The 25,321-nt window shown below is 39.8% G+C and overlaps 9 protein-coding genes across 13 annotated transcripts; 3 read left to right on the top strand and 6 right to left on the bottom strand.

Moving 5' to 3' along the window:
• Nucleotides 1-2,151: 2,151 nt before the first annotated feature.
• On the bottom strand, nt 2,152-4,469 carry LOC103855594 (chlorophyll(ide) b reductase NOL, chloroplastic). 2 transcript variants are annotated; one of them, XM_009132599.3, is made up of 13 exons: nt 4,111-4,464; nt 3,957-4,025; nt 3,801-3,859; nt 3,626-3,712; nt 3,469-3,536; nt 3,335-3,383; nt 3,167-3,252; nt 3,040-3,097; nt 2,915-2,965; nt 2,769-2,819; nt 2,639-2,680; nt 2,439-2,549; nt 2,152-2,344 (listed from the first exon to the last, which is right to left on the bottom strand). In XM_009132599.3, exons 1-13 carry the CDS (start codon nt 4,373-4,375, stop codon nt 2,297-2,299), a joined length of 1,044 nt encoding a protein of 347 aa, XP_009130847.1. In that variant the 5' UTR covers nt 4,376-4,464; the 3' UTR covers nt 2,152-2,296. The 2 variants fall into 2 exon arrangements, with proteins under 2 accessions (XP_009130847.1, XP_033145072.1); XM_033289181.1 differs by having other exon boundaries at nt 2,639-2,819; nt 2,915-3,097; nt 4,111-4,469.
• Nucleotides 4,470-4,581: 112 nt separating this feature from the next.
• LOC103855593 (protein RESTRICTED TEV MOVEMENT 2) lies at nt 4,582-6,079 on the bottom strand. The gene is made up of 2 exons (XM_009132598.3): nt 5,717-6,079; nt 4,582-5,644 (listed from the first exon to the last, which is right to left on the bottom strand). Exons 1-2 carry the CDS (start codon nt 5,832-5,834, stop codon nt 4,692-4,694), a joined length of 1,071 nt encoding a protein of 356 aa, XP_009130846.1. The 5' UTR covers nt 5,835-6,079; the 3' UTR covers nt 4,582-4,691.
• A 97-nt stretch (nt 6,080-6,176) lies between these two features.
• On the bottom strand, nt 6,177-10,079 carry LOC103855592 (lysosomal beta glucosidase). Of its 3 annotated transcripts, XM_033289142.1 has the most exons (10): nt 9,806-10,047; nt 9,486-9,505; nt 8,906-9,446; nt 8,694-8,839; nt 8,364-8,607; nt 8,005-8,292; nt 7,738-7,939; nt 6,616-7,108; nt 6,465-6,539; nt 6,177-6,384 (listed from the first exon to the last, which is right to left on the bottom strand). In XM_033289142.1, exons 3-10 carry the CDS (start codon nt 9,422-9,424, stop codon nt 6,360-6,362), a joined length of 1,992 nt encoding a protein of 663 aa, XP_033145033.1. In that variant the 5' UTR covers nt 9,425-9,446; nt 9,486-9,505; nt 9,806-10,047; the 3' UTR covers nt 6,177-6,359. The 3 variants fall into 3 exon arrangements, with proteins under 3 accessions (XP_033145033.1, XP_009130845.1, XP_009130844.1); XM_009132597.3 differs by lacking the exon at nt 9,486-9,505 and having other exon boundaries at nt 9,835-10,079; XM_009132596.3 differs by lacking the exon at nt 9,486-9,505 and having other exon boundaries at nt 9,817-10,077.
• Nucleotides 10,080-11,436: 1,357 nt separating this feature from the next.
• Nucleotides 11,437-13,913, top strand: LOC103855591 (calcium-dependent protein kinase 1). Its single transcript, XM_009132595.3, has 7 exons — nt 11,437-12,325; nt 12,438-12,581; nt 12,664-12,816; nt 12,887-13,002; nt 13,095-13,262; nt 13,341-13,565; nt 13,654-13,913. The coding sequence occupies exons 1-7, from the start codon at nt 11,437-11,439 to the stop codon at nt 13,777-13,779; spliced, it is 1,821 nt and encodes a 606-aa protein (XP_009130843.1). The 3' UTR covers nt 13,780-13,913.
• Nucleotides 13,914-14,402: 489 nt separating this feature from the next.
• On the top strand, nt 14,403-15,942 carry LOC103855589 (vacuolar protein sorting-associated protein 60.2). Its single transcript, XM_009132593.2, has 6 exons — nt 14,403-14,663; nt 14,777-14,928; nt 15,013-15,106; nt 15,200-15,271; nt 15,354-15,465; nt 15,549-15,942. The coding sequence occupies exons 1-6, from the start codon at nt 14,595-14,597 to the stop codon at nt 15,764-15,766; spliced, it is 717 nt and encodes a 238-aa protein (XP_009130841.1). The 5' UTR covers nt 14,403-14,594; the 3' UTR covers nt 15,767-15,942.
• A 3,128-nt stretch (nt 15,943-19,070) lies between these two features.
• LOC103856830 lies at nt 19,071-20,215 on the bottom strand. Its single transcript, XM_009133964.3, has 2 exons — nt 19,871-20,215; nt 19,071-19,465 (listed from the first exon to the last, which is right to left on the bottom strand). Exons 1-2 carry the CDS (start codon nt 19,983-19,985, stop codon nt 19,071-19,073), a joined length of 510 nt encoding a protein of 169 aa, XP_009132212.1. The 5' UTR covers nt 19,986-20,215.
• Nucleotide 20,216: 1 nt separating this feature from the next.
• LOC103855587 lies at nt 20,217-21,764 on the top strand. Its single transcript, XM_009132591.3, has 7 exons — nt 20,217-20,318; nt 20,389-20,500; nt 20,781-20,864; nt 20,955-20,994; nt 21,073-21,141; nt 21,247-21,356; nt 21,446-21,764. Exons 1-7 carry the CDS (start codon nt 20,291-20,293, stop codon nt 21,582-21,584), a joined length of 582 nt encoding a protein of 193 aa, XP_009130839.1. The 5' UTR covers nt 20,217-20,290; the 3' UTR covers nt 21,585-21,764.
• LOC103855588 (pentatricopeptide repeat-containing protein At5g04780, mitochondrial) lies at nt 21,704-23,772 on the bottom strand. Its single transcript, XM_009132592.3, has one exon. The coding sequence runs from the start codon at nt 23,660-23,662 to the stop codon at nt 21,731-21,733; it is 1,932 nt and encodes a 643-aa protein (XP_009130840.1). The 5' UTR covers nt 23,663-23,772; the 3' UTR covers nt 21,704-21,730.
• Nucleotides 23,773-23,971: 199 nt separating this feature from the next.
• Nucleotides 23,972-25,013, bottom strand: LOC103855585 (40S ribosomal protein S17-2). 2 transcript variants are annotated; one of them, XM_033289214.1, is made up of 3 exons: nt 24,854-25,013; nt 24,123-24,600; nt 23,972-24,086 (listed from the first exon to the last, which is right to left on the bottom strand). In XM_033289214.1, the coding sequence occupies exon 2, from the start codon at nt 24,576-24,578 to the stop codon at nt 24,171-24,173; it is 408 nt and encodes a 135-aa protein (XP_033145105.1). In that variant the 5' UTR covers nt 24,579-24,600; nt 24,854-25,013; the 3' UTR covers nt 23,972-24,086; nt 24,123-24,170. The 2 variants fall into 2 exon arrangements, with proteins under 2 accessions (XP_033145105.1, XP_009130838.1); XM_009132590.3 differs by having other exon boundaries at nt 23,980-24,600.
• Nucleotides 25,014-25,321: the final 308 nt, after the last annotated feature.

Here is a 25,321-nt window from a genome sequence, read left to right as displayed (position 1 = left end):
AAAAACATTAATTGACGGGCCATTATATTCAATTAATTTTTACACATGCAATTACACTTAAGTTTTCATAATCAATCATAAAATTTGGAAATTCCTCTTAAAAGTTTGAAAAAAAAAAGTTAATGATAAAAAAAAAATATTTCAAAAGACATTTATTTAGTAGAAATTTTTTTTGGAGAAGCAAAACTCAGAAATTTTGATATTATAGGAGATGAATAAACAAAATAAAAAAAAATATCTCTAACAATCAATGATAATTGACAAGATATTATGTTCAACTGTTCTACATCATGAAATTACACATTTTTATCATCAATCTATAATATAAAAATTAAAATTTCTCTTAGAAATTTCTCTTAAAAATTTTGAAAATATAAAGGAGAAATTTCACTTTCACACTTTATCTCGATATTATAAACAGGAAATATAAACTTTGAAAAGTTAGTATAAAAAAAAATTTATAAAACAAGAACTCTTTTTTCTCTCGATATTATACTCGATTGTTTACATCATGAAATTACACTTTCACACTCTTTATAAAGTTACTATAAAAAAAAGTTTATAAAACAAGGACTATTATTTTTTCTCTCGATATTATAGATTGTTTACATACAAATTACACTTAAATTTTTATCTCTCTAACAATAAACTACGGCCCCCGACCGACAAGCCAAGCCCCAGGTCCCCCGACATGCGAGCCCCGACCGGCGAGCCCCCGCGACCGGCGAGCCCCCGGGACCAGCGAGCCCCCGGGACCGGCGAGCCACCGCGACCGGCGAGCCCCCGCGGGGAGCCTCCGCGACCGGCGAGCCGGCACCCTCCGCGACCGGTGAGCCCCGCGACCGGGAGCCCCCGTGACCGGCGAGCCCCCGTGACCGGCGAGCCCCCGCGACCAGCGAGCCTCCCCCCCCCCCCCCCCGACCGGCTCCGCGACCGCCCCCCCCCCCAAACGGCCCCAAACGAGAGCCCCCGCGAACGGGGAGCCCCATCGAACAGGGAGCCCCCGCGAACGGCGAGCCCCCGCGAACGGCGAGCCCCCGCGAACGGCGAGCCCCCGCGAACGGCGAGCCCCCACGAACGGCGAGCCTCCGCGAACGGCGAGCCCCCGTGAAACGACGAGCCCCCGCGAAACGGCGAGCCCCCGCGAACCTCCACGAACGACGAGCCCCCGCGACCGGCGAGCCCCCATCCCCCTACCCTCTCTCCCTCCCTCCCTCCCCCATCCCCCCTACCCTCTCTCCCTCCCTCCCTCCCTCTCCCTCTCCCTCTCCCTCTCCCTCTCCCTCTCCCTCTCCCTCTCCCTCTCCCTCTCCCTCTCCCTCTCCCTCTCCTTGAAACCTGAAACATTTACATTGAAAATGTTATTATATAATGGCACAATATATACAAGATATTCAAAACCTTTTGGTTGTGTCACCAATGCACTATGAAAGAAGTTCAAAATAAAAGAAACATAAAATTAACTAATCAAACTTCTTATCTAATATATTAATATAATCCAATCATTTTATTTAGTTGATTTTGTAAATGAATCTAAAAAAAGAAACCTAATCCGCAAGTTGTATTCTACTAGTTTAAGTATGATTTTAACAGATGAAAATTAGTTTTTAAGTATTTTTGGAGATCCCAAAAAAGTATACCTGAAGATGAGGTTGGGGGGGGAGGAGAGAGAGAGCCAATGAATGATCGAAGAGCTTCACCAGCACAAACATAGATATCGAGAGGAGCATGGATGGCTCAAGAAACACAAGAGCGTACACCATGCTTGTGAAGCTAAAACCAGATCATCAACACGGACGAACAAAACATAGAAGAAAGAAAGAGATATGGTCATGGACGAAGGAGGGGGGGCAAAGAATCTGCAGAGTGAAAGAAAACAAGGTTCTTCTCTCTATGCAAACCAACGTTTATATAGAGATGCAAATGTTACCGTTTTCTTGAAAAAGGAAAGTTACCGTTTTGTAAATTAAAACTTGTGTTTTTCTTTTTTTTTAAATGTTTTGAAAAAAGGAAAGTTACCGTTTGTAAATTAAAACTTGTGTTTTTCTTTTATTATTAAAACTTGAAAGTTTTTCTTGAAAGTTGTGATTTTTTATTTTTATATTTTAACATGAAGTTTTTCTCGAAAGCCTATGTTCTACTCGAAAGTTGTGATTTTTTATTTTTATTATTAAAAAACTTGGTTGACTTGGGTGAATAACAAAATGTAGAGGTATTTATTTACATTTTGTTAATTAGTGTTGATGATACATGATCAGTGTCAACAAAGAAATATAGAGATGATCTACTGCGATATCTACTCTTCAGTCACGTATCTATTCTTCCTTGCTCCCAATGCAACTCTCTGAAACAAATCCACAAGAGAATTGTTTAAGTATTTTTTTTTTTTGCAGATATCATTCACATGTAGATCTATCTATCTATTATCGATTCTTAACTGAGAATATTTTGGTATAGGCTTTGATTCCGGTTAGGAAACGGATGTAAGTCGGCTTCATAGATCCACTAGCTGGTATTGCTCTAATGTTCGGGACAAGATACTCAGCAACCTGAAGAATGCGTAATCATGGGACTAGAGATTACACATCACATCATGGTTGGGAAGAAAAAAAGAAGAAGAGATTTTTTGGTTTCTTACCACTTCAGCTGGCTCAGCCAAAACATTGATGAAGAATTTGGCCTGCGCAATAGAGAAATGTATTAGAGGAATCTCTTGGAAAAGGAATCTAGAATTTTTTGTTTGTTTTAGTGTAATGAAGTCATCCAACTTGTTTAGTTGTAGCTCCAGACATGAGTAGATCAGTTGTGACCATTCCAGGCTGCAACAATAACACAAGAGAAACATATTGCAATTATGATCATTGCTTATATCAAATACTTCCTTCTAAATTACATATCTTATATATATGCATACCGATAGATTGTGTACCACAACATTTTTGACATCTTGCATCTGCAACTCTGCCTATTGAAAAAAAAAGAAAAGAAACAAGTCAAATAAAGACAGTTAAAACAGATATACAACATTGGCATTATTACTTGTAATGACTTTGTCAGGTGAACAACACTCCGTTTTGTTGCACCATATGCAGCAAACCTGTGTAAACATTAGTCAATAATATTTGACATTAAGAGAAGAGAGCTCAAATCATATTCCCTAAGAAACCTGGGTGTTGGTCTCCCATCTGAGCCAGCTCCATCAATATTGAAGATATGACCACCCCGAGATTGGGTCAGCATCATATTCATTGCCTATTGATTCATAAACACATGTAAGTCAATCCCAAAACATACAATAGCCTAATATACATGCTGAATCAATCTATCCACATACCTCTCGGCAACATAACATCAGCCCAAGAGTGTTTGTTTTCACAACTTCACTACAAAATAAAAATATTAAAGTGTTAATAAACAAAACAGAGAAGCCAACAAAGAAATGGATCAAAACTTCAAACAAAAACTTACATAAGATCCTCATCAGAGGCCTCAGACAAAGGTTTAAAGCTGTATGCATTAGATCCAGCATTATTAATCTGTATCAAGAAAGTATTAAGACAATGCACACACACACACACAACAGGGGCTAGTTAATCGAGAAAGAAGAAAGATGTATATTATTTACCCAAATATCAATGTATTTAAGATTCTTCTGACAATAAGATACAAGATCCTTCACATCCTTCCCTTCTCTAACATCACACTTAGTTCCCTGCCAAATGGTTTTGAGCATTAATTAATATTTCATGATATTACACCATCACTAACCAAAAACATGTTATTGAAAAAGGAATCAGTACCCACACATGCTCCCCATATTCTTCCTTAAGACTCTTAACAACAGACTCAACTCGTTCAGCTGCAGAGACAGAGAAACAGTCATTTAAAACATAACAAAGAAGAATCTGGTTCTCTCTTACTATCCCACACAAACACACTTGTTTGATTCTTCTTACCTGATCTGGAACATATGACAACGTTGTCTCCTGCTTTCAGAAACTCTCTAGCTAACGCATGTCCTATACCTGAAACCAGTTCAAGAAACTCAAAACGCCACGTGTCAGCCACGAAACGAGTTAACAAGGACAGAGTGAATCAATGTGAAAATACCTTTGGTCGAGCCAGTGATCAAGACGTTATAGGGAGGCGTCATCGGCTCTCTTGTCCCCGAAATGCGAGCTTCCACCACCGCAGACGGCGGAGAAACCGAGAGGTTTTGGCGCGAAACAGTTACAGTTGCGAGACCGAAGCTTTCTGCTAGTGAACGACCGTTACAAGGGGAGAGAAACGGAGGTTGAGCGGCGTATGCGACGGAGGAAGAGCGAAGCCTGAGAAAAGGAGAGGAAGAGATATGGAAACCACTCGAAGTAGCCATTGCAGAGAAGAGAAGCTGAAGAACAGAGATGAAAACAGAGAGAGAGAGTTTAGGAAGCAAGCGCCTCTAGAGAAAAATGCCACGTGGCGATATACAAGATGATGATTGAAAGCCTCAATTATTGTTTAAATTACACTAAAACTCCTCAAATGTTTTGGATTTTATGTTAGAGTCCTATACTATTGTTCTTACTACAAACAACCCTATAATTTCTTAAAATATTACATCATCAAACTTTATTATCTTTCAGACTATATTACAGTTACAAATTATTAAAGCACTCTTTCACACAACAACAACTTCTTCTTATAAGACATCATTCTGGTTTGCTAGGAGGAGCAGAAGATGAGGAACAGAAGGTATAAGAAACGTAAGCTCCAAGAGCAAAGATCACAAGAGCAGCCACTCCTGTATTCACCATCAACTTCTTCTCTTCACTTGTTATCTTTTTTCCTCTCATTTTCTCCATCATCCCTTTCTCTATTTTCTTTTCCTTATCCACCACGTAACCTAGTTTCTCTTCTGCTGATTTCACGACCTCCCTTGCTCTTCCAGACACAGGTTTGGTCACAGAACCGGAGCCAGATTTTGTATAATCCACTTCTGGAAGCACCCTCTCTATTATCTTCCTGTTTCCTACAGATTCATCCACATACTTTTTCTTTAGTGAAGCTTCTTCCACACGCTTCCTCTCCTCAAGCTTCTCTTTTGCTTTGGCCTCTTCTTGAAGCTGCCTTGCTCTAGCTTCTTCCACACGCTTCCTCTCCTCTTTTGCTATGGCCTCTTCTTGAAGCTTCCTTGCTCTAACTTCTTCTTGAAACTTCCTTGCCTCAGCCATCTCTTTTGCTATAGCTTCTTCTTGAAGCTTTCTCGCCTTATCAGCCATCTCCTTTGCTTTGGCTTCTTCTTGCAGCTTCCTAAGTATTGCCTCTTTCTCTTCCAGAAGCTTCCTCTTCTTCTCATCCTCTTCTTCTTTCCTTCTAGCTTCTTCCAACAGCCTCTTCTCCTCCAGCTGCTTCACCTTCTCAGCCACAGTTTTAGAAGTCTCCGGAAGGTTAGGCGTCTTCGTAATAGTCTCCTTAGGCATGGTGATGGTGAGGGCATTGTTCTTGAAGCTCCCATGGATCTTATCCACTAGACAGTTCTGTGGAACAGTGAACACTTCATTGAAACGGCTCCATCTCCTATCACCCAAGGGACGCTCTCCGGTGACTCTTATCATCCTTGAGGTGTGCACATACGTTACCTTTATTTGCTCCTTTGTAAAACCTTTAAAAAAACAATTCACATCAGAACTAGAACCACCACAATTAGTACAACTAATATTATCTATCTACCAACCTGGCAGATCAATGGTGAGAATAGTGGCCTCAGGCTGATCTTTCCATTCAGATTTGGGGACAAGATCCTCATACTGAACCACCAAGCCTGTTCCTCTTGGTTGCTGTCTTGCTGCCATTACTTAAAATCTCTTTCTGAATTTGGTTGTTTTGTTTGAGCTTTTGTGAATATCCATTAGGGTTTACTGCTCTGCTTATAAATAAGATCAAATCTCTGAAGGACTTAGCCATTTTCTCTTGTGTTATGCAATGGATATTCCTAGTTTTGCGGCTATGTCTCCTGTTCAACCAAAGTCTCTTCTTTAGTCTCAGGTCATCATTCATAAGGTTTCTTCTCTTACAAAGAAAGCATAAAGGTTGCTTTCTTCACAAGTTTATGCCTTGTGTTCCCCATATGACGTCAGTTTTATATTTTTTTACCAACATTTACCATTAGTACCCCACAAAGGTTGAATATAAAGTGATTTAAAAGCAGAGATACTGTCAGTAGAAATTCAAGAACTTGAGTTTAATCATTTAAGAATGTTCCAGGTTTGCAATATAACTCTAAACATAACATGACACAGATTCAGAATCTCTTCTAGCTAGGGCTACAAGAACTACACTGCGTACAAAAAAACAACTCCAAGCGTTTGCAGCTTCTCTCATCTCCTCAAACCCCAGCTCAAGCTGTAGACAAAAAAAAAGTCAGATTCTCACCAATTTATGTGGAAAATCAAAACAGAAGTTGAACTGATAATGATACATACCTTGGGAAGAAAAACAGACAAACAAGAAGTGTGATTAAGCATGGCTTTGCACCAGCAGCAGAACCTGAGGTTGACCTGTTCACAACCAAAAAAAAAAAAGGAGTTTAAGCATCATAATCTCATGTCTAAGTATAATGTGAAGGACTGTTACCTAGCAACAGTGCTCACAACAGACTCAGTTTCAAGACCAGTCCCATAAGCAAACAACGGATCATAATGCGAATCTCCAAAGTTCATAGGCAACTGCTCCGTGTTTCTAAACCACGTAACAGGAAGCTTCCCACTGAAGCCATGGTCCCCAAAGAGAGCGTCAGCGACACCTTTGCCTTCTGTTCCCGGTAGCCAAGCTGCAACCAATGCCTCTATCGAGTCAACGTAAGGCTCCATCACAAGCGGTCTCCCTGAAACGACCACAACCACACATTTGACAGCCTGACAAGTGGAGGTCACGATGGCTGGACCGGGGTCCATCATGGTTAGCTTGTCGTTGTCTCCAGCTGTCTCTGCGTATGGAGGTTCACCAACAGCGATGATTGCGTAAGAGAAGTTGTTGGATTTGAGGAACTCAGCGTCTGGATTCTCGTTGAAGATGACTTCGGTGGTTTTATCAACAGCTGATTTTACAGCGCCAAGAATCGTAGTCCCTGAACCAGAAAAAATATACACTCTTCATATTATTTATTGCTGGAATGTTTGTTAACACTTGTATTAGGCCTGGGATTTTGAACCGAACTCATGAACTGAAACTTTGGTTAGTTCGGTTTGATTCGGTAGGTTTTCTAAATAGTTCGGTTTCAGTTCGGTTGTTTCGGCAAGTTACTTCGGTTTTCTTCTTTTTTAAAGGAAAAAGTTTAACTAAAATCCTGGACCGAACTAACCGAATTTTGAGCCGAAGTAACCTAATTTAACCAAAGTTATCCAAAATTTTATATAAAAACCCGAAATCTAACCAAAATCAGAAACTTCGGTAGAATTTTTGAAAACATAACTAACTGAATACCAAACCAAACTTTATTTCAGATTAAATCGTAAGACTTATGCTAAACCGAACTAACCAAATTTTGAACCGAAGTAACCTAACTAAACCAAAATTATTCGAAATTTTTTTTAAAACCAAAATAAAAAATTCAGTAGAATTTTCAGAAATGGAACTAGCCGAATACAGAACCGAACTTTATTTCAGATTAAATCAGTAAGGTTTATGCTAAACCGAACTAACCGAATAACCGCATGCCTAACTTGTATAAACTACTATAAGAGTTGCACAATGTACCTCTCGTGTCCTTGTTACCGTTAAACCCTTGCCAAGTAATGGTCCAACCACCACACTGATAACCTAAATTATCAGCGTGAGTGCCAGTGACTAGGATCTTCGAAACCTTCCTGGGAAGTGGGAGCATAGGATTGGTCTTGTTCCCGTTTTTCAGCAGCACAAGTGATTTCCTCACAGCCTCCCTTGCCAAGTCTCTATGTGCCTAAATAGAAGACAACATTCAAATACTTTGCAAACAGGTTCTAGAATACTAAAGCAGCAACTGACCTGGCTTCCTAGTTCATTGGAGAAGCTGTAATCAGCTAAAGGGTTCTCAAAGAGACCCATTGTGAACTTGACACGCAGGATTCTTCTCACAGCATCATCAATCCTGGTGACAGGAATCACTTTGTTCTTCACCAAGGAGGTGAGATCATTGACAAACTCAGTAAAGTTGAAAGGGACCATGACCATATCTATCCCAGCTTCAATAGCAGCTCGGACAGAAGCCGTGTAGTTCGAATGTGGAGGTGAAGAGATCTTATCAACGCCTTGCCAATCCGAAATAACAAAACCCTGCAAACATAGACAAAAGGATTCACACAAAGCACATGGCTAACGAGAAAAAAAAGAGAGTGTAAACAGACCTTAAACTTAAGGGTACCCTTGAGATACCCTGTGATGAGCTTTGTATTAGCATGCATCTTCTCACCGTTCCAGCTAGAATAAGAAACCATCACTGTGGAAACGCCTTTGTAAATTGCATCAGCGTAAGCAGGCATGTGAATGCTGAGGAGACTGTGTAGATCAGTCACTGTGTTGTTCTCGTTTATTCCTCTGGTTGTCCCACCATCTCCCACATAATGCTTGGCACAAGCTGCAACTTTATCCCTAATAATCAAAAAATTCAAATTAATTTAAAAGAATGAAACATTCACTTATAATTAAATTAGCAGCAAAAAAGAAAAAGCTTTTACTTTCCACCAACGAAGGGAACTCCATGCTTATAGTTAGAAGGAGGCTCTCCTTGTAAGCCAAGTATGATGTCAGTCATGTTCTCCACAACTTTGTGATCCTCTCCGTAGCTCTCATAACACCTGCCCCATCTTGGATCTCTACAAACCTACAACAAGTCAACAAGTGAGAACTCATCTTTAGAACTTGTCCAAAAGTGTATTGTAACACTTACTGCAATGCAAGGAGCAAATGTGTATGGGATTCCAGTGGCTCTGACTTCTACAGCAGTTGCTGCTCCAATCCTCTTAACCAGATCAGGATCCCTGGTGGCTCCAAGGCCAACATTGTGAGGGAAGATGGTAGCGTTGAAGACATTGTTATGGCCGTGAACAGCATCAATGCCATATATCATAGGAATGCCCAAACGGCTGACAAGAGCTCCTTTCTGATACTCATTGATCATATCAACCCAGTTCTGAGCAGTTGCTTCAGGGAGTGGAGCACTCCCACCACCACTCAAGACACTGCCAATGAAGTAGTCTCTCATGATGTTGACAGTGGCAACACTTCTGTCAATCTGAACCATCTGACCAATCTTCTCTTCAAGAGTCATTCTACCTAGCAAATCCACAACTCGATCTGAGACCTTCTGTTTGGGATCCTTGTAGAGGAGATACTCTCCATCATCCCCGTTACAAACCCACACACAACAACACATCCATAGAAGGATCCTTACTGGAACTTTGCTCATTTTATGTTAACAGGGGGCAGTTCTGGAAGAAAACAAAAACAACAAAGACAGAACAACAATCAAGATAAGAAAGAGCTCTCGTTTCTTAGCTTCAAATGTCCAAAGAAGAAACCTTTTTCAACAGTGAGACAATATAAGAAAAAAAAAAGTAAGCATTGTTAGATAAAGAAGAAAACTTTTTTGAGATTCACTGTTGGGGTTTCAAACAAAGATGAACAAAGACATGATTTTTAAGAGATTTTTTCTAATTTTCTTCCCATAAAGTTTTACTCAAACAAGATTCAATCTAAGCACAAACTGGGTAAGAGCTGGATACATGAAAGTAATATACATTGCGGGGAAAGAAAATGCAAGATCTCAACAGTAGAATGGAGGGAGAAAGAAGAGCTTACAAGTGAAGAAGAGCTCACAAGTGAAGAGGAGCACACACACACAGCAACACCAGAGAATATCAGCAAATCTTTATTCGTGATAAAAGAAGTAGTTAAAAAACGCTTTTAAAGCAGATTGAGAGTTTTTTTTAATAAAATAATGAGAGAGAGAGAGAGTAAAGAAGGAGGTTTTGATGCAGTTGTGGTTTTTTCTTGAAACGTGGGTTGGCTCACGTTTTTCCACACAACATCTCTCTCTCTCTGTACCAGACTAGACGGCAAAACGACGACGAAATGCGGCGTCGTTTTCTTTTGTTAAAGTTACTTTCTTTTTCATTACTTAATTTTCTTACCAAAAAAATATCGTACGCCTTGATTGCAAATTCTACCTAGCTTCAAGCCTTCACAACACACGTAGGAAAGATCAAATATTAATTGTTAAATAGTTTGTGCACAAAAAATTGTTAAATAGTTTGAGAATGTTAGTGTGATAGTGATCCTCTGTTATTGCAATTTCTTGGAGCTTAGTTTAGCTAACACACTGGATGAAAATTGATTCAAGTCTCAAAACGTTACAAAGGTAGTTACTGGGTTGCATCATTGAGGACTGCACACAAAACCTGCCTTTTTGAATACTGATTCAACCCCCCCCCCCCCCCCCCCCCCACCATCTTCTCATGCATGACAATTGACTACATAGCTTTATTTTTCTTTGTTTAGATTTTTAGACACTTGAGCGTTCCGTTAGGACCGTCCAAAAGGCAATGAGGAGTATGGAACATGATGTAATGATATGTCAAAGTCACAAGATAAGAATGTATATGGAGCTTGACATAATCTATGATCGGAAGGTTTTTTCTTCTCGCAATGCTTTTGGATGAGAGAAACTATCATCTTTCTCGTGAGAAATTAGTATATTTCTTTCTCGTGAAGTTCCACATGGGCCACTGAAGGGGAAAAAAATGGCTTATGGTAAATACCCATTGGTTGTTCAAAAAAAAAGTAGTACTTATTGAAAAATTGAAACCCAATTAGACGCTTTTGAGATTGAGAGGGGCTACCTACTAGGGCTACTACCGCTGCTTTTTTAGAAGTTGCCAAGACTGAAGAAAAGGTTAGAGACTTTTGGAAAGAAAGAACAAATTAATTAAAAGACAAACCGCAGCGTAAAACTCGGGGAGATAGACTAAATAGACACAAAGAAAAAGACTAATAAAAACTGGTTCAGTCTTTCTTCTTCTCTCCTCAAACCTTTGACTCTCTCCCTCCTATTCTCCCAATTAAATTAACAATGTGCAAGTGTAGTAGTGCTATTAAACTACCCTTCTAGTATATTTCCCCTCATTTTCCTACCCATACCCAATCTATTTTTCATTTACTCCCCCAGATCTCTCTGTTTTTTTTTTTGTTTGTTCTTGTCTGAGAGAGATTTCTTCTATCTGGGTTTAGTTCATTACATACTTCTCTGTTCTGGGTTCGTTTCAATTCACAAACTTTCCATTACCCTTTTGATCTTACTTGCTGTTTTTTCACCTCTTGATGGTCTTAGCATCGAAAGGATTTGACTTTCAATGAGATTAGATTGTTTTTGACCGTTTTGTAATCAGATCTTGATTGTTGAGATTAAGACAAAGTGTTTAGATGGGTAACACTTGTGTTGGACCAAGCAGAAATGGGTTCCTCCACTCTGTTTCCGCCGCCATGTGGCGGCCACGAGATGCAGCAGATGATTCTGTTTCTCAGACCAATGTAGACACTGCAAGTGAAGCTGTCTCAGGAGAGCTTCGTTCTCCATCATCTGATCAAGTCCTGAACAAACCTCCTGAACAGCTCACAATGCCAAAGCCAGGTGGCACTAACATCGAGATAAAGGCCAAAGACAATGTAGAGATCCAGCCTGAAAGCAAGCTGGAAGAGAAAGAGGAGACAAAACCAGAGACCAAGGAGGAGACTCCAGCTGATGCTAAGCCCCCTAAGAAGCCCAAACACATGAAGAGAGTGACCAGCGCAGGCCTCAGGACCGAGTCAGTACTCCAAAGAAAAACCGAAAACTTCAAGGAGTTCTACTCCTTGGGAAGAAAACTCGGACAAGGCCAATTCGGAACCACTTTCCTCTGCGTGGAGAAGTCCACAGGGAAGGAGTTCGCCTGCAAGTCCATCGCCAAAAGAAAGCTCTTGACCGACGAGGACGTGGAAGACGTGAGAAGAGAGATTCAGATAATGCACCACTTGTCTGGTCACCAGAACGTTATATCCATCAAAGGAGCGTACGAGGACGTTATGGCAGTGCACTTAGTGATGGAGTGCTGCGCTGGCGGCGAGCTTTTCGATAGGATTATCCAGAGGGGTCATTACACTGAGAGGAAAGCCGCTGAGCTGACGAAAACTATTGTTGGTGTTGTGGAGGCTTGTCATTCTCTTGGTGTTATGCATAGAGACCTCAAGCCTGAGAACTTTTTGTTTGTTAGTAAAGACGAAGATTCACTGTTGAAGACTATTGATTTTGGACTGTCTATATTCTTTAAACCAGGTTTGGATTCATTGTAATATTAGTTTCGTCCCAGCGAGACCTCTGACACAATGGTCAGGGTTCTTTCCAGTTGAGCTGAGATTTTTAATCTTTGATCCTTCCTCTTTGGCAGATGATGTGTTTACAGATGTTGTTGGTAGTCCGTACTATGTAGCTCCTGAAGTTTTGAGGAAGCAGTATGGTCCTGAAGCTGATGTGTGGAGTGCTGGAGTGATTGTGTACATTTTGTTAAGTGGAGTTCCTCCTTTCTGGGCTGGTAAGAAAGTGTTATATATTTGTAAAAACAAAACATCTCCCACTTGTCCTAATTAGGCTTTGTTTTTTGATTAATATTCCAGAGTCAGAACAAGGTATATTCGAACAGGTTCTCCACGGTGATCTTGACTTCTCATCAGATCCCTGGCCGAGCATATCTGAAAGCGCAAAAGACTTGGTGAGGAAAATGCTTGTAAGGGATCCCAAGAAAAGACTAACTGCACACCAAGTACTATGTAAGTTAGTTCTATCTTAAACCTGTACAATGTATCTCTATCTCTCTAATGAAGTTTTGCTTGTGAACAGGTCACCCATGGGTACAAGTGGACGGCGTGGCTCCAGACAAGCCTCTGGATTCTGCTGTTCTGAGCCGTATGAAGCAGTTCTCTGCAATGAACAAGTTCAAGAAAATGGCTCTTAGAGTAAGTGGGATTCTCTTCTTCTTTGTTATGTGTGGAAGGAAAGAGACAATGCAAAAGGCTAAGTTTAGTCTCTTTTTGACGCCTTGTTGTAGGTGATTGCTGAGAGCTTGTCTGAAGAAGAAATAGCAGGCTTGAAAGAGATGTTTAATATGATAGATGCGGACAAGAGCGGTCAGATAACATTCGAAGAACTGAAGGCAGGACTGAAACGAGTAGGTGCTAATCTCAAAGAGTCTGAGATTCTCGACTTGATGCAAGCTGTAAGTTATCACCAACCCAGCCCCTTTGCTAGTTTATTAACTATGGTTATGAACAATGTGAATGTGAATTTTTTTTAGGCGGATGTGGACAACAGTGGAACAATAGATTACAAAGAGTTCATAGCAGCGACGTTGCATCTAAACAAAATAGAGAGAGAGGACCATTTGTTTGCAGCGTTTACGTACTTCGACAAAGATGGGAGCGGTTATATAACACCGGACGAGCTACAACAAGCTTGTGAGGAGTTTGGTGTTGAGGATGTTCGGATAGAAGAAATGATGCGTGATGTTGATCAGGACAATGTAAAGCTCCTTTGAAAATCTTGTTTGGGTATTTTTGGTTATAAATGATGAGAATGTTGAGCAATATTTGAATTGTTGTGTATTGCAGGACGGGAGAATAGACTATAACGAGTTTGTGGCGATGATGCAAAAGGGAAGCATGACAGGAGGAGGAGGTCCAGTGAAGATGGGAGGACTAGAGAAAAGCTTTAGCAATATTGCTCTTAAACTCTGAGTTTCAGTCTGTTACAAAACCAAAAGACAAAAACAAGAGTAGTTTCTTCTGATGCACAAGCCAAGATTCTCAAATCTTTTGAATGAGAAAATTGTCTTAAAGACTTGTGTTTGGAAACTTGATTGGTTTCAACTTCAATATAAAAGAAAGAAACCATTTGACAAGAACAAAGAGCTGTTCAACAACAGTCCTGTTCGTTAATCGAACGCTGCCGCAGCGAAATATAGAAGGGAAAAAGAGTATCCAAAAAGAAATAGAGAATAACGGATGACGCGCGTCTCTGTTTTCAGTAGCAGAGAGGAGAGAGAAATGGAGAACAATGGTCGCTACTTTTTTTGACGTCAGCGGCAACATCGGAAAGCTTCGCTTTTTTTGACGCTGCGTCGCTTGTTAATTGCCGCTGCGGTCATCGGTGTTGTGTGTTGCCATGATTCCCGTTTAATTTTTGGCCGCTGCCGCTGCGTCTTGCGGCAAAGAAACGAACACAGCTAACGACCAATGCAAAAAAAAAAAAAAATAACAAAAGAAAAAAAACCAGGAAGACTATTTGAATCTCCAACTTGTTTTACTAGTAAACTTCTACGCTAGTGCAGCAATTGAAAATTTCAAAGTCTCATTACTCGTTTTCTCTCAAGTATTATAATTTTTCTTATTTTCTTTTTGGGGTAAATTTTTAATTATTAAAAAAATAGAGATAAAGGTGAATTTAATTATTTTCTTATAGGCAAAGCTTCCCCTTCTCCTCCTCCTCTTCGATAAATCTCGTGTCTGTGTAATATCTCAAATCTATCGTTCTCACAGATTTATTGTTGAAGATGAAGAGAATATTCGGTGCGAAGAACAACAAAGAACCTCCACCTTCCATCCAAGATGCCTCTGATCGGGTTTGCTTTCTCCTTTTCGATTCTCGCGTCTCGAAATCGTTAGAGAAATGTAGATGATTAGGAACTTGTAGCTTTTGATCTTTTAATCCTTTCCTTATTGTTGTTTTTTTCAGATCAATAAAAGAGGAGAGTCAGTGGAAGATAAGGTGAAGAGGCTTGACGCTGAGCTCTGCAAGTACAAGGACCAGATCAAAAGGACACGCCCTGGTCCTGCTCAGGAAGCTATCAAAGCTCGTGCTATGCGAGTTCTCAAGCAAAAGAAAATGTATGAGAGATAAGATTATCATCCTTTGTTCATGCTTCTCTCTCAATGGTTTAGTTAATAATCATTATTTTTTTTTGGATTAAGGTATGAAGGACAACGTGACATGCTTTATAATCAAACTTTCAACCTTGATCAAGTTTCTTTTGCTGCTGAAGGACTCAAAGATGCTCAACAGACTGTATCTATCTTTTTCTATCTTATACATATGAGTCTTATGATGCTTTATGTACATGAATGTGGATAAATATTATAAAACTTGCATTCATTGCAGATGACAGCGTTGAAGTCTGCTAACAAGGAGTTGAAAGGAATGATGAAAACCGTCAAGATTCAAGACATTGATGTACGTTTCTTATACGAGCTCTCTTGTGTTTGCTTCCTAGATGATATATTCTTTTATTTATATTGGATTATTTACTTAACAGAATTTACAAGATGAGATGATGGACTTGATGGATGTGAGTTCCGAAATTCAAGATTCACTCGGTAGGAGCTACAATGTTCCTGATGACATTGACGAAGATGACCTCATGGGCGGTAAGTTGTTGACACATTCTTTTCTAATATATATCCACTTTCTGCTGCTGCTACTTATTGCCATGTGTGTTTGTGAATGCCAGAGCTTGATGCTCTTGAAGCTGACATGGGAAACGAGACTGAAGCAGACGGTGTGCCTTCCTGTCTCCAACCCGATACGGAACCTGATCTTGATGAAGGGCTTGACTTGCCTCCACCACCAACGGGAAGGACACAAACCGCCGGAGCTCAACCTGGACGAGCTCAGGCTGAGGATGAATGGGGATTACCTGCTGTACCACGTGCATCACTTCGGGGATAAACCCACCGTTTTCACACACTTCTGTTTGTGTGCATTCAAAAAATTCATCTCCAAGCAATTTCACTTGTGAAGATTTTTATAAATCCTTTTGTTATTATGCAATCATACGTTTTGTGCATAACAGTGTCTAAACCTTGGATCCAGATTCATCAGATTGAATAGCTTTTAGAACCAAATGGAGAGCCTTCCATGGTAAATAGGTTAACATTATACTACAACACTAGGTGATACCCGCGCCCCGGTGATTTAATGTTTGAAATCAAAAATAGAATATGTATTTGCAATATATCATCGATGAAGTACGACTTTATAACAACGGAGAAAATTTTAAAAAATGTATGATTTCATATACCTTTCCCCAAGAATGGTAAAAGCATATTTAAACAATAGAAAAACTCTCTTATAACTAAAAAGCTCATTTTTATTAAGATGCATAATTATAAATGTTAACACCCTACATAAATGTATAACAATCCACGTCAAAAATAAGGATACTTCTTCACATAAAAATAACGGAACAGAAAGAGTAAAGATGCCTTACATTGGAGTCGATTAGAACCATTTCGATCGTCAAACCACCAGAAGCAGAATACTGTTTCCACAAATGTAGGATCTTCACTCTAATCTTCCACATTGACTTGAATGGTTTCAAATCACACACGTTGGTTATCGCAGCCATTGTAATAGAATGAGATAAGATTGTAAGTTTTCGACTGTATGAGATCAATTATACGTATGGCAGAAAGGGGTCTTATATAGCAAAGCGTAAACCTAATTCAATGGAGAAGATATGTCGTTTTATGAAAATTTAATAGCAAATATTTTTACCTTGCGGATCACTCTAATATCTATATATTACCATAACTTAAAAACTATAAATATATATTGCATTATACTATCATTAAATAACCTTGCAAAACACTCAAAACATAAAGATTCGGACCAAGCAATTAAGTTTGGTTTTATTTGGGTTGTTTATTATTGATTGAATCACGGTTTGTTTATTTTGTACGTGAATTTTTTAAATACAAACAAATCTTCCGTTCGAAATTTAGTTGGCCAACAACGTAGGTGCATGAACACACACGTACATGCGTTAACTCGTAAGAAGACACCGAAACTACATTGAAGCAGTTAACCTAAATACACCAGTCCATCTTGAACTTCTAAACGAAGTCTTAACTTCCCTGAAACTACACTGAATCTTCTCCGACCCTTAATTTCCTTCAATGCAGTATTTCTTGGATCAGTTTGCAGGTAATTAACGCTTCGTGGGGGAAGAAGCTTGTTCTTTGTTGTTGTTGTACTCTTTCCAAACCTTAAGCCTCTCATCGACAATGTCTTGGACGTTACGCAAGTTGAAGCCACGATGTCTTCCCGGTGACCGTCGATGAGATCAGTCTGCTATTGCAGGTGCTGCAAAGAGGTTCGGTTAGAGGCTCTGGTAGGAATGGTTGCACCCATATTCCTCGCGGTGGTTCAGGAGGGTGCCGCCACGGATAAAGCTGTCACGACAAACTTCTTCATGCTTTGGCAGAGAGCTAATGTGATATGTGATTACCGTCCCGAGCTTCAGGGTTACTGGATCATCGTTTCCTGAGTCTGTCTCCACGTAGAACTCCGAAGCTTTCTTTAAAAACAGTACGTTTGAAGTAAAAAGTGGGAAAGAATGAAGAAGAGACAAATCTCTAGCATTAGTTTTACGTGAAAACTCCAAAACATTAGTTGGTTACTTATTTTTGTAGAATAAGGAAACTGTTTAAGAAATTTGTTTATAGAAAAATCAAATAAGGAAACTTATTTGTGAGAGTGTCTATGCAATAGACACGTGTCCAACTTGGTGTGAAAGCATTAACTCCAATGCTTCTCTTTTAATATATAAGGGATTAGAATCCCAACCAGAAAGTTGGATACTTCTCTATATACAAATCCAAAAACGATCAGTCCTTTTTCTCAAACATAGAAACCGTTATTAAATCCTTTATCCTTACGCTACTTCCAGTCCAAGTGTGACGAACCTGGCCTTGGACCTATACTTGAACCAGCAGAATTTGACCAGTCTGTTATATATAATGAAGATTGACACAATATCTAATGAAGTTACCTGTATTGGGTTATCCAAGGTTTTCATTTGATGTTGTTGTTCCACAAAATGCATCACCGTATGTTTGAATCTTCCAGTCCATATTTTGGATATATGTGGTCAGCAAAGCAAAGGGAACAACGGACGCATGGTCCATGACAAAGAGCTACATGTATCAACGTGAAAAGATATTGCTTTACACAAGGTGAACCACACCAAACTAGATTTCCGCTATAAACACAAGTTCTTTGCGGGAAGGGCTTGCGTTAATAACCAAAATCTAGTTTGGTTCACCTTCTGTAATCTTCACGTGGATACCGGTAGCACCTTGACATGGACCTCACATAGTTACTGTGAATTTCTTCTATCATTCCTCTCGTTAACCATTAAACCAACTGATGTATCCCTCACAATCCCCATTTATTATTAACACACTTCCTAGAAATTGTGGTGATATGCTTTTATAGCATAATGAGGGGGGAGAAAGAAATGTCTTATGCTTTTATTGCATAATGAGGGGGAGAAGGAACTGTCTTAATTTTTTTTTTTGAACACACGGAACTGTCTTAGTTATAAATGAAAGATTCGTGAAGTCGAAGAAAGTGATATCGAAGCATGGAGAGAAAGCGTGTGTCACACCAATAATGCATCAAGATGATTTAGGTAGAGATTAGGTAATGGGCAAGGAGTAAGAAACGATGGAATAGGTGAAATTTAGTTATTTTATTCTTAAATCTTTCATAAATTAGAAATTTAAATGTTTTTTTAATTTAGAAGATTTTTTTAAAGAGAATTTATATTCTCTACACACAAAATCTACTCTATTTGCACTCCATACTTTATTTTCCCACAATTTTCTTTTCCCATCATTACTATTTTCTCTCATTCTATAGTATCTCACTTTTTTTTAGTATATTGAGCTAATTTGCTCTTTTTTTAATTTTATTTGAAATAATTAAAAGAAACTCATGAAGCTAAGCACAACACATATTTTTCAAGTTCCAAAGCACACAGCAAACTCAGTTTCTTCGTTCAAAAGCGATTCAGTGACCGCACAAGTTTACCATATACGTATAGGCTCCGAATGGTAACATCCGTCCCGCATCGCACAGCAGTTAACAATAACAAAAACCTCTACATATACTATATATCTATACGTTTTTATAATTGTCAGAACTGCACCGTAATTAAATCGCTTATCCCGCACCGTTCAATCCGTTGTTACCATTCGGAGCCTATAGTATATAAGTTAAATGATTTTTCTCGGTTGGAATAATCTACGGTCAAAGCAAAAACACACATATGGAGATGATTTCGCCACGTGGACGATAATCCACCACCGATCCATTGCAGATGTCTAGGAATGGCAATTGGGACAACCCGCCCCGCCGTGGCCCGCCCCGCTGCGGTCTCTATCTCTGGCGGATCTTTGCGGGTCAGCCCGCCGTAACCCGCGGTTCCCAAACCTCTACCCAAACCCGCCCCGCTTGCTATATAGGACTTTGCGGTCCGGCCCGCGGGTAGTGAAAATGCTGTCCTCATTTCTTTGTTGTTGCTTGACTCGTGTGGTGGTGGTTCATGTGTGTCTAATTTTGTAGTAAAGCTTCTCAGCACATCTAGTGACATTAAAAAAAAAAGATAAGAAGGTTGGTTGTCAAGCTTTTTAATGAGACCAAACAAGTGGTATACAATGGGTGCATACCTCTCACAAGTTACGAGTTTTTTATAACCATCATCATCAAGCAACTTATAAGACAAATGACAATTAACAGTAAAACTTTAAAACAATTAACCGTAAAACTTTAAAACTGATAACTTCTTGTCACTAAAGTCTACAACCATCATGTTTCAAGTCAAGTAGTCAAGTCAAACAAAGCAAACGAACTCTTGAACTCAATACTGTAACTTAGTAGCAGATTGTAAATTTGTAATCTAATTACAGTATAGAATGGCGAGTGATATAAATAACATGCAAAGATTTAACTTTAACTCGTGTCTACTGAGAGGAAGAAATCATATACCTGTATAGATGGTAGATGGTGGTAGATCGAGGAAGAGGTGATGAAGATAAGGCTCAGTGGTGACCTTAGTCGACGAGTGGAAGAGAAGGTTCAGAATTGCCTCCACAGTCGCCATTTCTCACCTTTTTCGTCGGTTAGCAGAACACCAAACGTCTCTGGTGAAGAAGACACGCGGGTCTCGAATGCCCCGCAAACCCGCGTCGACCCGCCCCGCATTGGTCCATACCCAAAATTGACCAACCCGCAAGACCCGCAATATCTCGGGCCTAAGATATCTAAGCCCAAACCCGCCCCGCAGTGGGACTTTACGGGCTTAGCCCGCGGGCTAAGGTCCCAATTGCCATCCCTACAGATGTCACTAGCTAGTTCCCTCGCTTCAGTTTCGTAATTCAATCTTTCAACAATCTCTGAAACGCATCAATGGGGAAAGACGATAATCCGAGTCCAGGTTCGTTCAATTATCTTCCTCATGGATCTGATTACCGATGAACAATGATCCTCTGTTTTGTTTCTGTTAGGTGAGACTGGAGCGGCGGTGACAGATCCGGCAAGGGAATGCGAGGGAAAAGGAGCTTGTGAATTCAAACAGACTCGTTTCGCTGATACAATCATGCCTCATATCCTCAACTTGTTAGCCCCCCCATGTTTTTTTTTTTAAATCGATTTTGTTCAGATTCTGATGTTATTATTGGGTTGTCCACTTGATTATAGTGGTTGTAAGTTTTAAGGCATGACTGCGATTAATCATTGATCATACTTGTTTCTTGCATCTCAAGTCACATTGTATTTAATTACAGTGCAGATCACAAGTTTGATTTCCATATAAAACATATCACTGTATGAACTTGAGTTTGTGTATTGAATTTGATTCTGATGTCTTAAACGCAAGTTGTGGGATTGTTTTTTTCAGGTATGGGGCATGTGCAAAAGCCAACGACTTTGACATGTACGCGCCAAATGCTTCTTTTGAGGACCCTTTAACACATGCTCAAGGGTGTGTAATGTGCTCATCAAACTTACAAGTCCATATTCTTTACTCAGCTTTGAAATGATCAGTGTTCTCTACCCATGGCTTGCTTTTCAGGGTGAAGCAAATCAAATCAGCATTTTACTCATTAGCTAAGGTATACAAATCTCATTTATGTTGATGGAACTATCTCCATCGTCCAAAGACTCAATCCCACATCATATTTTCCTTACAGGTGTTTGGTGAGTCGAAGATAGTTGAATACCAGGTTCAAGAAAGTGATATCGCACCAGGGAAGAAAGAGGTTAGAATCATCTTGTTTTAGCCTACTCATTACTACTATAATATAATCTTTAGGGTAAACCTTTTCACTATCTAAATATCAAACAACTCATGGAAAAAAAAACAGATACTAATCGACAACAAACAACACTACAAGATCATGGGAAAGGACATAGATATGATCTCTCTCATTAAACTCTCTGTTGAGAACGGGAAGATTGTCCGACACGAAGACTGGTAATAACTAATAAACTCCACATCCCTTTTCTCTATATACTTTGTGTCATTTCATTTAAACTTGATTGTTGTGTAAATGATGTTACAAGGTGGGACAAAAAACCTCTGAGGAACAGAGACACGGTTAGCTTCCCATTAGTCGGTCGGTTTATGGAGATGGGTCGTAGAGGCATGATGCTAGCTACTCATGCCATGATGGGTTTTGGTAAAGATCCTGACTCCCATTGAACAAGGAGATATTCATCAGGAACAAAAACAGTTATATTATATAGTGTCTAGGCTCCTCAAAACACTCCTTCTATCTGTTTGGTTTGGTTTGGTTTCGGTTTTGTTTTATATATGTAATATGTTAAACGTGTGTTTGGTTATATTAGTCACCAAAATTCTCCACAAGAACATTGACCATCACTGAAATGGTGAAACCTATTAACATCTCTAACAATGATTAATCTTCCTGTAGCCATCGATGCAGCCTTCATGAACTCATGACAGTCCACACAGATCCTCAGGTTCTTCATGATCCTAACACTAGAGCCCTCTGGCAAACACATTATGCCAAAAACCAAAGCTAGCTTCTCGCTGTGCTGCATCAGAAGCTCCTCTTTCTTCCTCTCCTCCACGTCGTGCAGCTCATGTTCTACTCTTGGTTTATATCCAAACTTCCTCAATTCGATCACCAGACTGTCTAGCTTCAAACAGATCTCGCGGATTCTCGGATGACCGCTCTCTCCAACGCTGAAAACGTGGACCTTGTCCTTGATCTCAATCCAACTTTTCCCTCTCACTTTCTTCACTTCGCTGTCTCTGAGAAGCTTTCTTGATTTAACAATGTCCTCCCAGTGATTGTTTGCTGCGTATATGTTGGATAGCAAGACGTGATTACCCGCATTCTCTGGCTCTAAACTGAACAGTTTCTCAGCTGCAACCTCCGCCAGCTCGAGATTCTTGTAGACGCGACAAGAAGCAAGAAGAGAGCCCCATATGGAAGCAGTAGGATCAAAAGGAATAGACTTTATCAACTCATACGCTTCAGACAACAGTCCAGCACGACCAAGAACATCAACCATACAAGAGTAATGAACCACATTCGGAGATACACCGTACTTGCTTCTCATGAATCTGAAAAACCTCCTTCCTTCCTCCACCAAACCCGTATGAGCACAAACAGATAACAAGGAGCTAAAAGTAACCTCGTTTGGTTGCATTCCACCTTGCTGCATCTTCTCAAACAAGATCATCACTTCCTTTGGACGAGCGTGCTTCGCAAACCCGGAGATAATCGTGTTCCAAAGCTCAATATTCTTCTCTCCCACTTCTGAGAAGATGATGTAAGACTCTCTCAAGCCTCCGCATTTAGCATACATATCAACAACAGAGGATGCCACAAAGACATTAGAAGCATACCCGGTCTTATGTATAACAGCATGCATCTGTTTCCCTTCTATTAAAGCAGCCAGATTCGAGCAAGCGCAGATGACCGAAGATAACGTGAACTGATTCTTCTCTAGGCTCATCCTCTGACCTCGACGGTAGAGAAGCAAAGCCTCTTCGTAACGTTTGTTCTGTACATAACCTGCTACCATTGAACTCCATGTTACTGAGCTTTTCTCCTGCATAAACTCGAAAACCTGCACTGAGTCCTTCATCATCCCGCACTTTGCGTAGAGATCAAGCAAAGCAGTTCCAACGTACACGTGCGTGTCGAGACACGCTTTGAGTGACAAACAGTGCAGTTGCTTGCATTCCAAGGCACCGCAGTTCACTCCACTACAAGCGGAAAGAACGCTCGAGATCGTGAATTCGCTAAACTCAACTCCTTCTTTCCGCATCTCCGAGAACATATTCAATGCTTCTAACTCCATTTTGTTCCGTGTATACAAACCAATCATGGTGTTCCAAGAAACCAAGCTTCTCTCACGCATTCCATCGAACACTTTGCGTGCAAGCTCAGCAAAGCCACATTTGGAATAAGAGTTGATAAGAACATTCGACAGAGTAATGACATCTTCATGCATCTCAAGACGGATAATCTTCCCGTGGCAAGCTTTGGCTTCAAGAACGTCTCTATTACTAGCACAAAGCTGCAGAATTTCGATAAAGTCCGAAGCTTGAACCACGTTACGATTCCAAAACTCATTGTCATATCGTTCTAGTGTAACATCATTCTGCTCATAAGCAATAAATACAGAGAGATTTCGAAAAAGAGGACGCGCATGGCTTCTTCTTCTGGGCAAGATTCTGCACTGTCTCAACAAGTTCATTTTGAACCCAAGTATGTTCTTCCTTGACAGCGAAAGAAACAACATACTTGGTCTGAGAAGGAGGGTTTAGTTTTTTAACCAGATATGGGCCGTCATATCAGGCCCATGATGTTAAGCAGAGACCCTAGTAGCCCAACAAGTTGAAATCCTGTGTCCTCAGATTGTGATACTGATTTTTAGTGAAAAAAAAGTGAAAATTTTAATTTCACCTCAAAAAATTTCAAAGAATTTCAATACCTTTAACACTCTAGAAAATAATATCAAAACTATATATATTAATTATTTAATTAACTTTTATATTTAATCTAAGAAATTGAACAAGTTTATAAGAAACAAATAAGTTTGGGTATCATAAGACTAAAGATCATCAAAACTTAAAAACCATGGAATAAAAAAGAGAGTGTAACTTTCAGTTCAGGACATAAATCTCGAATCAAAAGCAACAATAAACATTTCAAGAACAGCAAGTCTTTTGTCCCTAACTTCAAAACAAAAACAGCCAAATCTAAAGATTTCTCTTTTGATTCGACTGATAATAATAACAATAAACTCCTCAGAACCTTCTTGGTGGCCTGCTGAAAGTAGGTGCAGCCTGTGGCTCGACTTCAGAGATGCCACTAGTGTCAGACATGCCAAGGGAAGCAAGCATCTCCAGAGTCTCCTTGTCGACCTTGATCACATCGGTCTTGATAGCAGACTCGTCGGGGACAAAGTCCATGCGGCGCTCACGCTCTTCCTCTTGAAGCTTGAGCGAGATGCCACGGACCGGTCCCTTCTGGATACGCTTCATCAAATGGGTGGAGAATCCAGCGATCTTGTTGCGGAGACGCTTCGAAGGGATGATGGCGACTTCTTCGAGGATCTTCTTGTTCGTGTGGAAGTCGAGTGTCATGCGAGAGTAGTACTTCTCGATGACTTGGCGAGATGATTTCTTCACGGTCTTGGTTCGGACACGCCCCATCTTTAAGTTGTCTGAAACTTACCTGGTAAGAGAAAACTCATGTCTTAGCAAGAACACATTGAAGTAGTCATGTCTTAAATTTTCACCATTATGGTATGATACTAACAACGCAAGACACATGAATTGTTATGGCAATGAACAATGAACTTATTAACAAAATCTAAGCCACTGACGAATCTATTAGCAAAAGCTAAGACTACCATTCTAAACCTTTCACAGGACAAAAGCTTATAGTTCCTATGTGTTTCTCTATTATAAGGTTAACAAGAGCGTACCTGCTAGGAAGATGAAGCTGCGGCAAAAATGAAGAAGAGACGGAAGTGAGGCTTTGCCCTTTGCTTATAAATAAGGTTCCCTCTTTAGGGTTTGGTTTTTTTATTCAGCTTACGGGCTCTATCATCAGGATCAGCCTCGTATTATTTTGGGCCTAGGTCTAATTTAATAATGCTTAGATGAGGCTCATTAGCCCAAAGGTTAAATTCCTCTTTTCTCAAGTTTCTAGGCCTATCTACACAATCAATGTGATTTATATAATACTGAATTTTAGTTAAAAAATCAAAGAGTTCAACTGGTGAACTTAAAGGAAAAAGTTTACATGAATGAAAATGAATAGTTGTTTCATCTCAAATTTAACAAGAAATAGTTTTGTTTTTTATTTCTCTACAAAAAAAAAAAAAGAATTATAAAAAATGACAAAAAAAATTATTTTTTGTGAAAGATAATATTTTTTTTAGGAACGTTAG

Source organism: Brassica rapa, chromosome A03 (assembly GCF_000309985.2).
Source record: "Brassica rapa cultivar Chiifu-401-42 chromosome A03, CAAS_Brap_v3.01, whole genome shotgun sequence".
Taxonomy (NCBI): Eukaryota; Viridiplantae; Streptophyta; class Magnoliopsida; order Brassicales; family Brassicaceae; genus Brassica; species Brassica rapa.
The sequence above is the reverse complement of the archived record's forward strand: the minus strand, read 5'-3'. Positions and strand labels throughout refer to the sequence as shown.

What these genes read in the sequence shown, in the direction of transcription:
- LOC103855592 (XM_009132597.3), bottom strand. Translation starts at nt 9,424, where the DNA reads ATGAGCAAAGTTCCAGTAAGGATCCTTCTATGGATGTGTTGTTGTGTG. An exon ending in CATTTGCTCCTTGCATTGCA is followed by an intron (nt 8,840 to 8,905) that starts GTAAGTGTTACA and finishes GACTTGTTGTAG; the next exon opens with GTTTGTAGAGATCCAAGATG. An exon ending in TGTCTGTTTTTCTTCCCAAG is followed by an intron (nt 6,385 to 6,464) that starts GTATGTATCATT and finishes TTTTGTCTACAG; the next exon opens with CTTGAGCTGGGGTTTGAGGA.
- LOC103855591 (XM_009132595.3), top strand. Translation starts at nt 11,437, where the DNA reads ATGGGTAACACTTGTGTTGGACCAAGCAGAAATGGGTTCCTCCACTCT. An exon ending in TTCTCGACTTGATGCAAGCT is followed by an intron (nt 13,263 to 13,340) that starts GTAAGTTATCAC and finishes AATTTTTTTTAG; the next exon opens with GCGGATGTGGACAACAGTGG. An exon ending in GTGATGTTGATCAGGACAAT is followed by an intron (nt 13,566 to 13,653) that starts GTAAAGCTCCTT and finishes TGTGTATTGCAG; the next exon opens with GACGGGAGAATAGACTATAA.
- LOC103856830 (XM_009133964.3), bottom strand. Translation starts at nt 19,985, where the DNA reads ATGGCGACTGTGGAGGCAATTCTGAACCTTCTCTTCCACTCGTCGACT. An exon ending in ACCATCTACCATCTATACAG is followed by an intron (nt 19,466 to 19,870) that starts GTATATGATTTC and finishes TAATGTCACTAG; the next exon opens with ATGTGCTGAGAAGCTTTACT.
- LOC103855587 (XM_009132591.3), top strand. Translation starts at nt 20,291, where the DNA reads ATGGGGAAAGACGATAATCCGAGTCCAG. An exon ending in AGACGATAATCCGAGTCCAG is followed by an intron (nt 20,319 to 20,388) that starts GTTCGTTCAATT and finishes TGTTTCTGTTAG; the next exon opens with GTGAGACTGGAGCGGCGGTG. An exon ending in CATTTTACTCATTAGCTAAG is followed by an intron (nt 20,995 to 21,072) that starts GTATACAAATCT and finishes TTTTCCTTACAG; the next exon opens with GTGTTTGGTGAGTCGAAGAT.
- LOC103855589 (XM_009132593.2), top strand. Translation starts at nt 14,595, where the DNA reads ATGAAGAGAATATTCGGTGCGAAGAACAACAAAGAACCTCCACCTTCC. An exon ending in TCAAAGATGCTCAACAGACT is followed by an intron (nt 15,107 to 15,199) that starts GTATCTATCTTT and finishes CATTCATTGCAG; the next exon opens with ATGACAGCGTTGAAGTCTGC. An exon ending in TCAAGATTCAAGACATTGAT is followed by an intron (nt 15,272 to 15,353) that starts GTACGTTTCTTA and finishes TTTACTTAACAG; the next exon opens with AATTTACAAGATGAGATGAT.
- LOC103855588 (XM_009132592.3), bottom strand. Translation starts at nt 23,662, where the DNA reads ATGTTGTTTCTTTCGCTGTCAAGGAAGAACATACTTGGGTTCAAAATG.
- LOC103855593 (XM_009132598.3), bottom strand. Translation starts at nt 5,834, where the DNA reads ATGGCAGCAAGACAGCAACCAAGAGGAACAGGCTTGGTGGTTCAGTAT. An exon ending in TCTCACCATTGATCTGCCAG is followed by an intron (nt 5,645 to 5,716) that starts GTTGGTAGATAG and finishes GTTTTTTTAAAG; the next exon opens with GTTTTACAAAGGAGCAAATA.
- LOC103855594 (XM_033289181.1), bottom strand. Translation starts at nt 4,375, where the DNA reads ATGGCTACTTCGAGTGGTTTCCATATCTCTTCCTCTCCTTTTCTCAGG. An exon ending in GATCACTGGCTCGACCAAAG is followed by an intron (nt 4,026 to 4,110) that starts GTATTTTCACAT and finishes AACTGGTTTCAG; the next exon opens with GTATAGGACATGCGTTAGCT. An exon ending in TGTCATATGTTCCAGATCAG is followed by an intron (nt 3,860 to 3,956) that starts GTAAGAAGAATC and finishes CTGTCTCTGCAG; the next exon opens with CTGAACGAGTTGAGTCTGTT.
- LOC103855585 (XM_033289214.1), bottom strand. Translation starts at nt 24,578, where the DNA reads ATGGGGCGTGTCCGAACCAAGACCGTGAAGAAATCATCTCGCCAAGTC.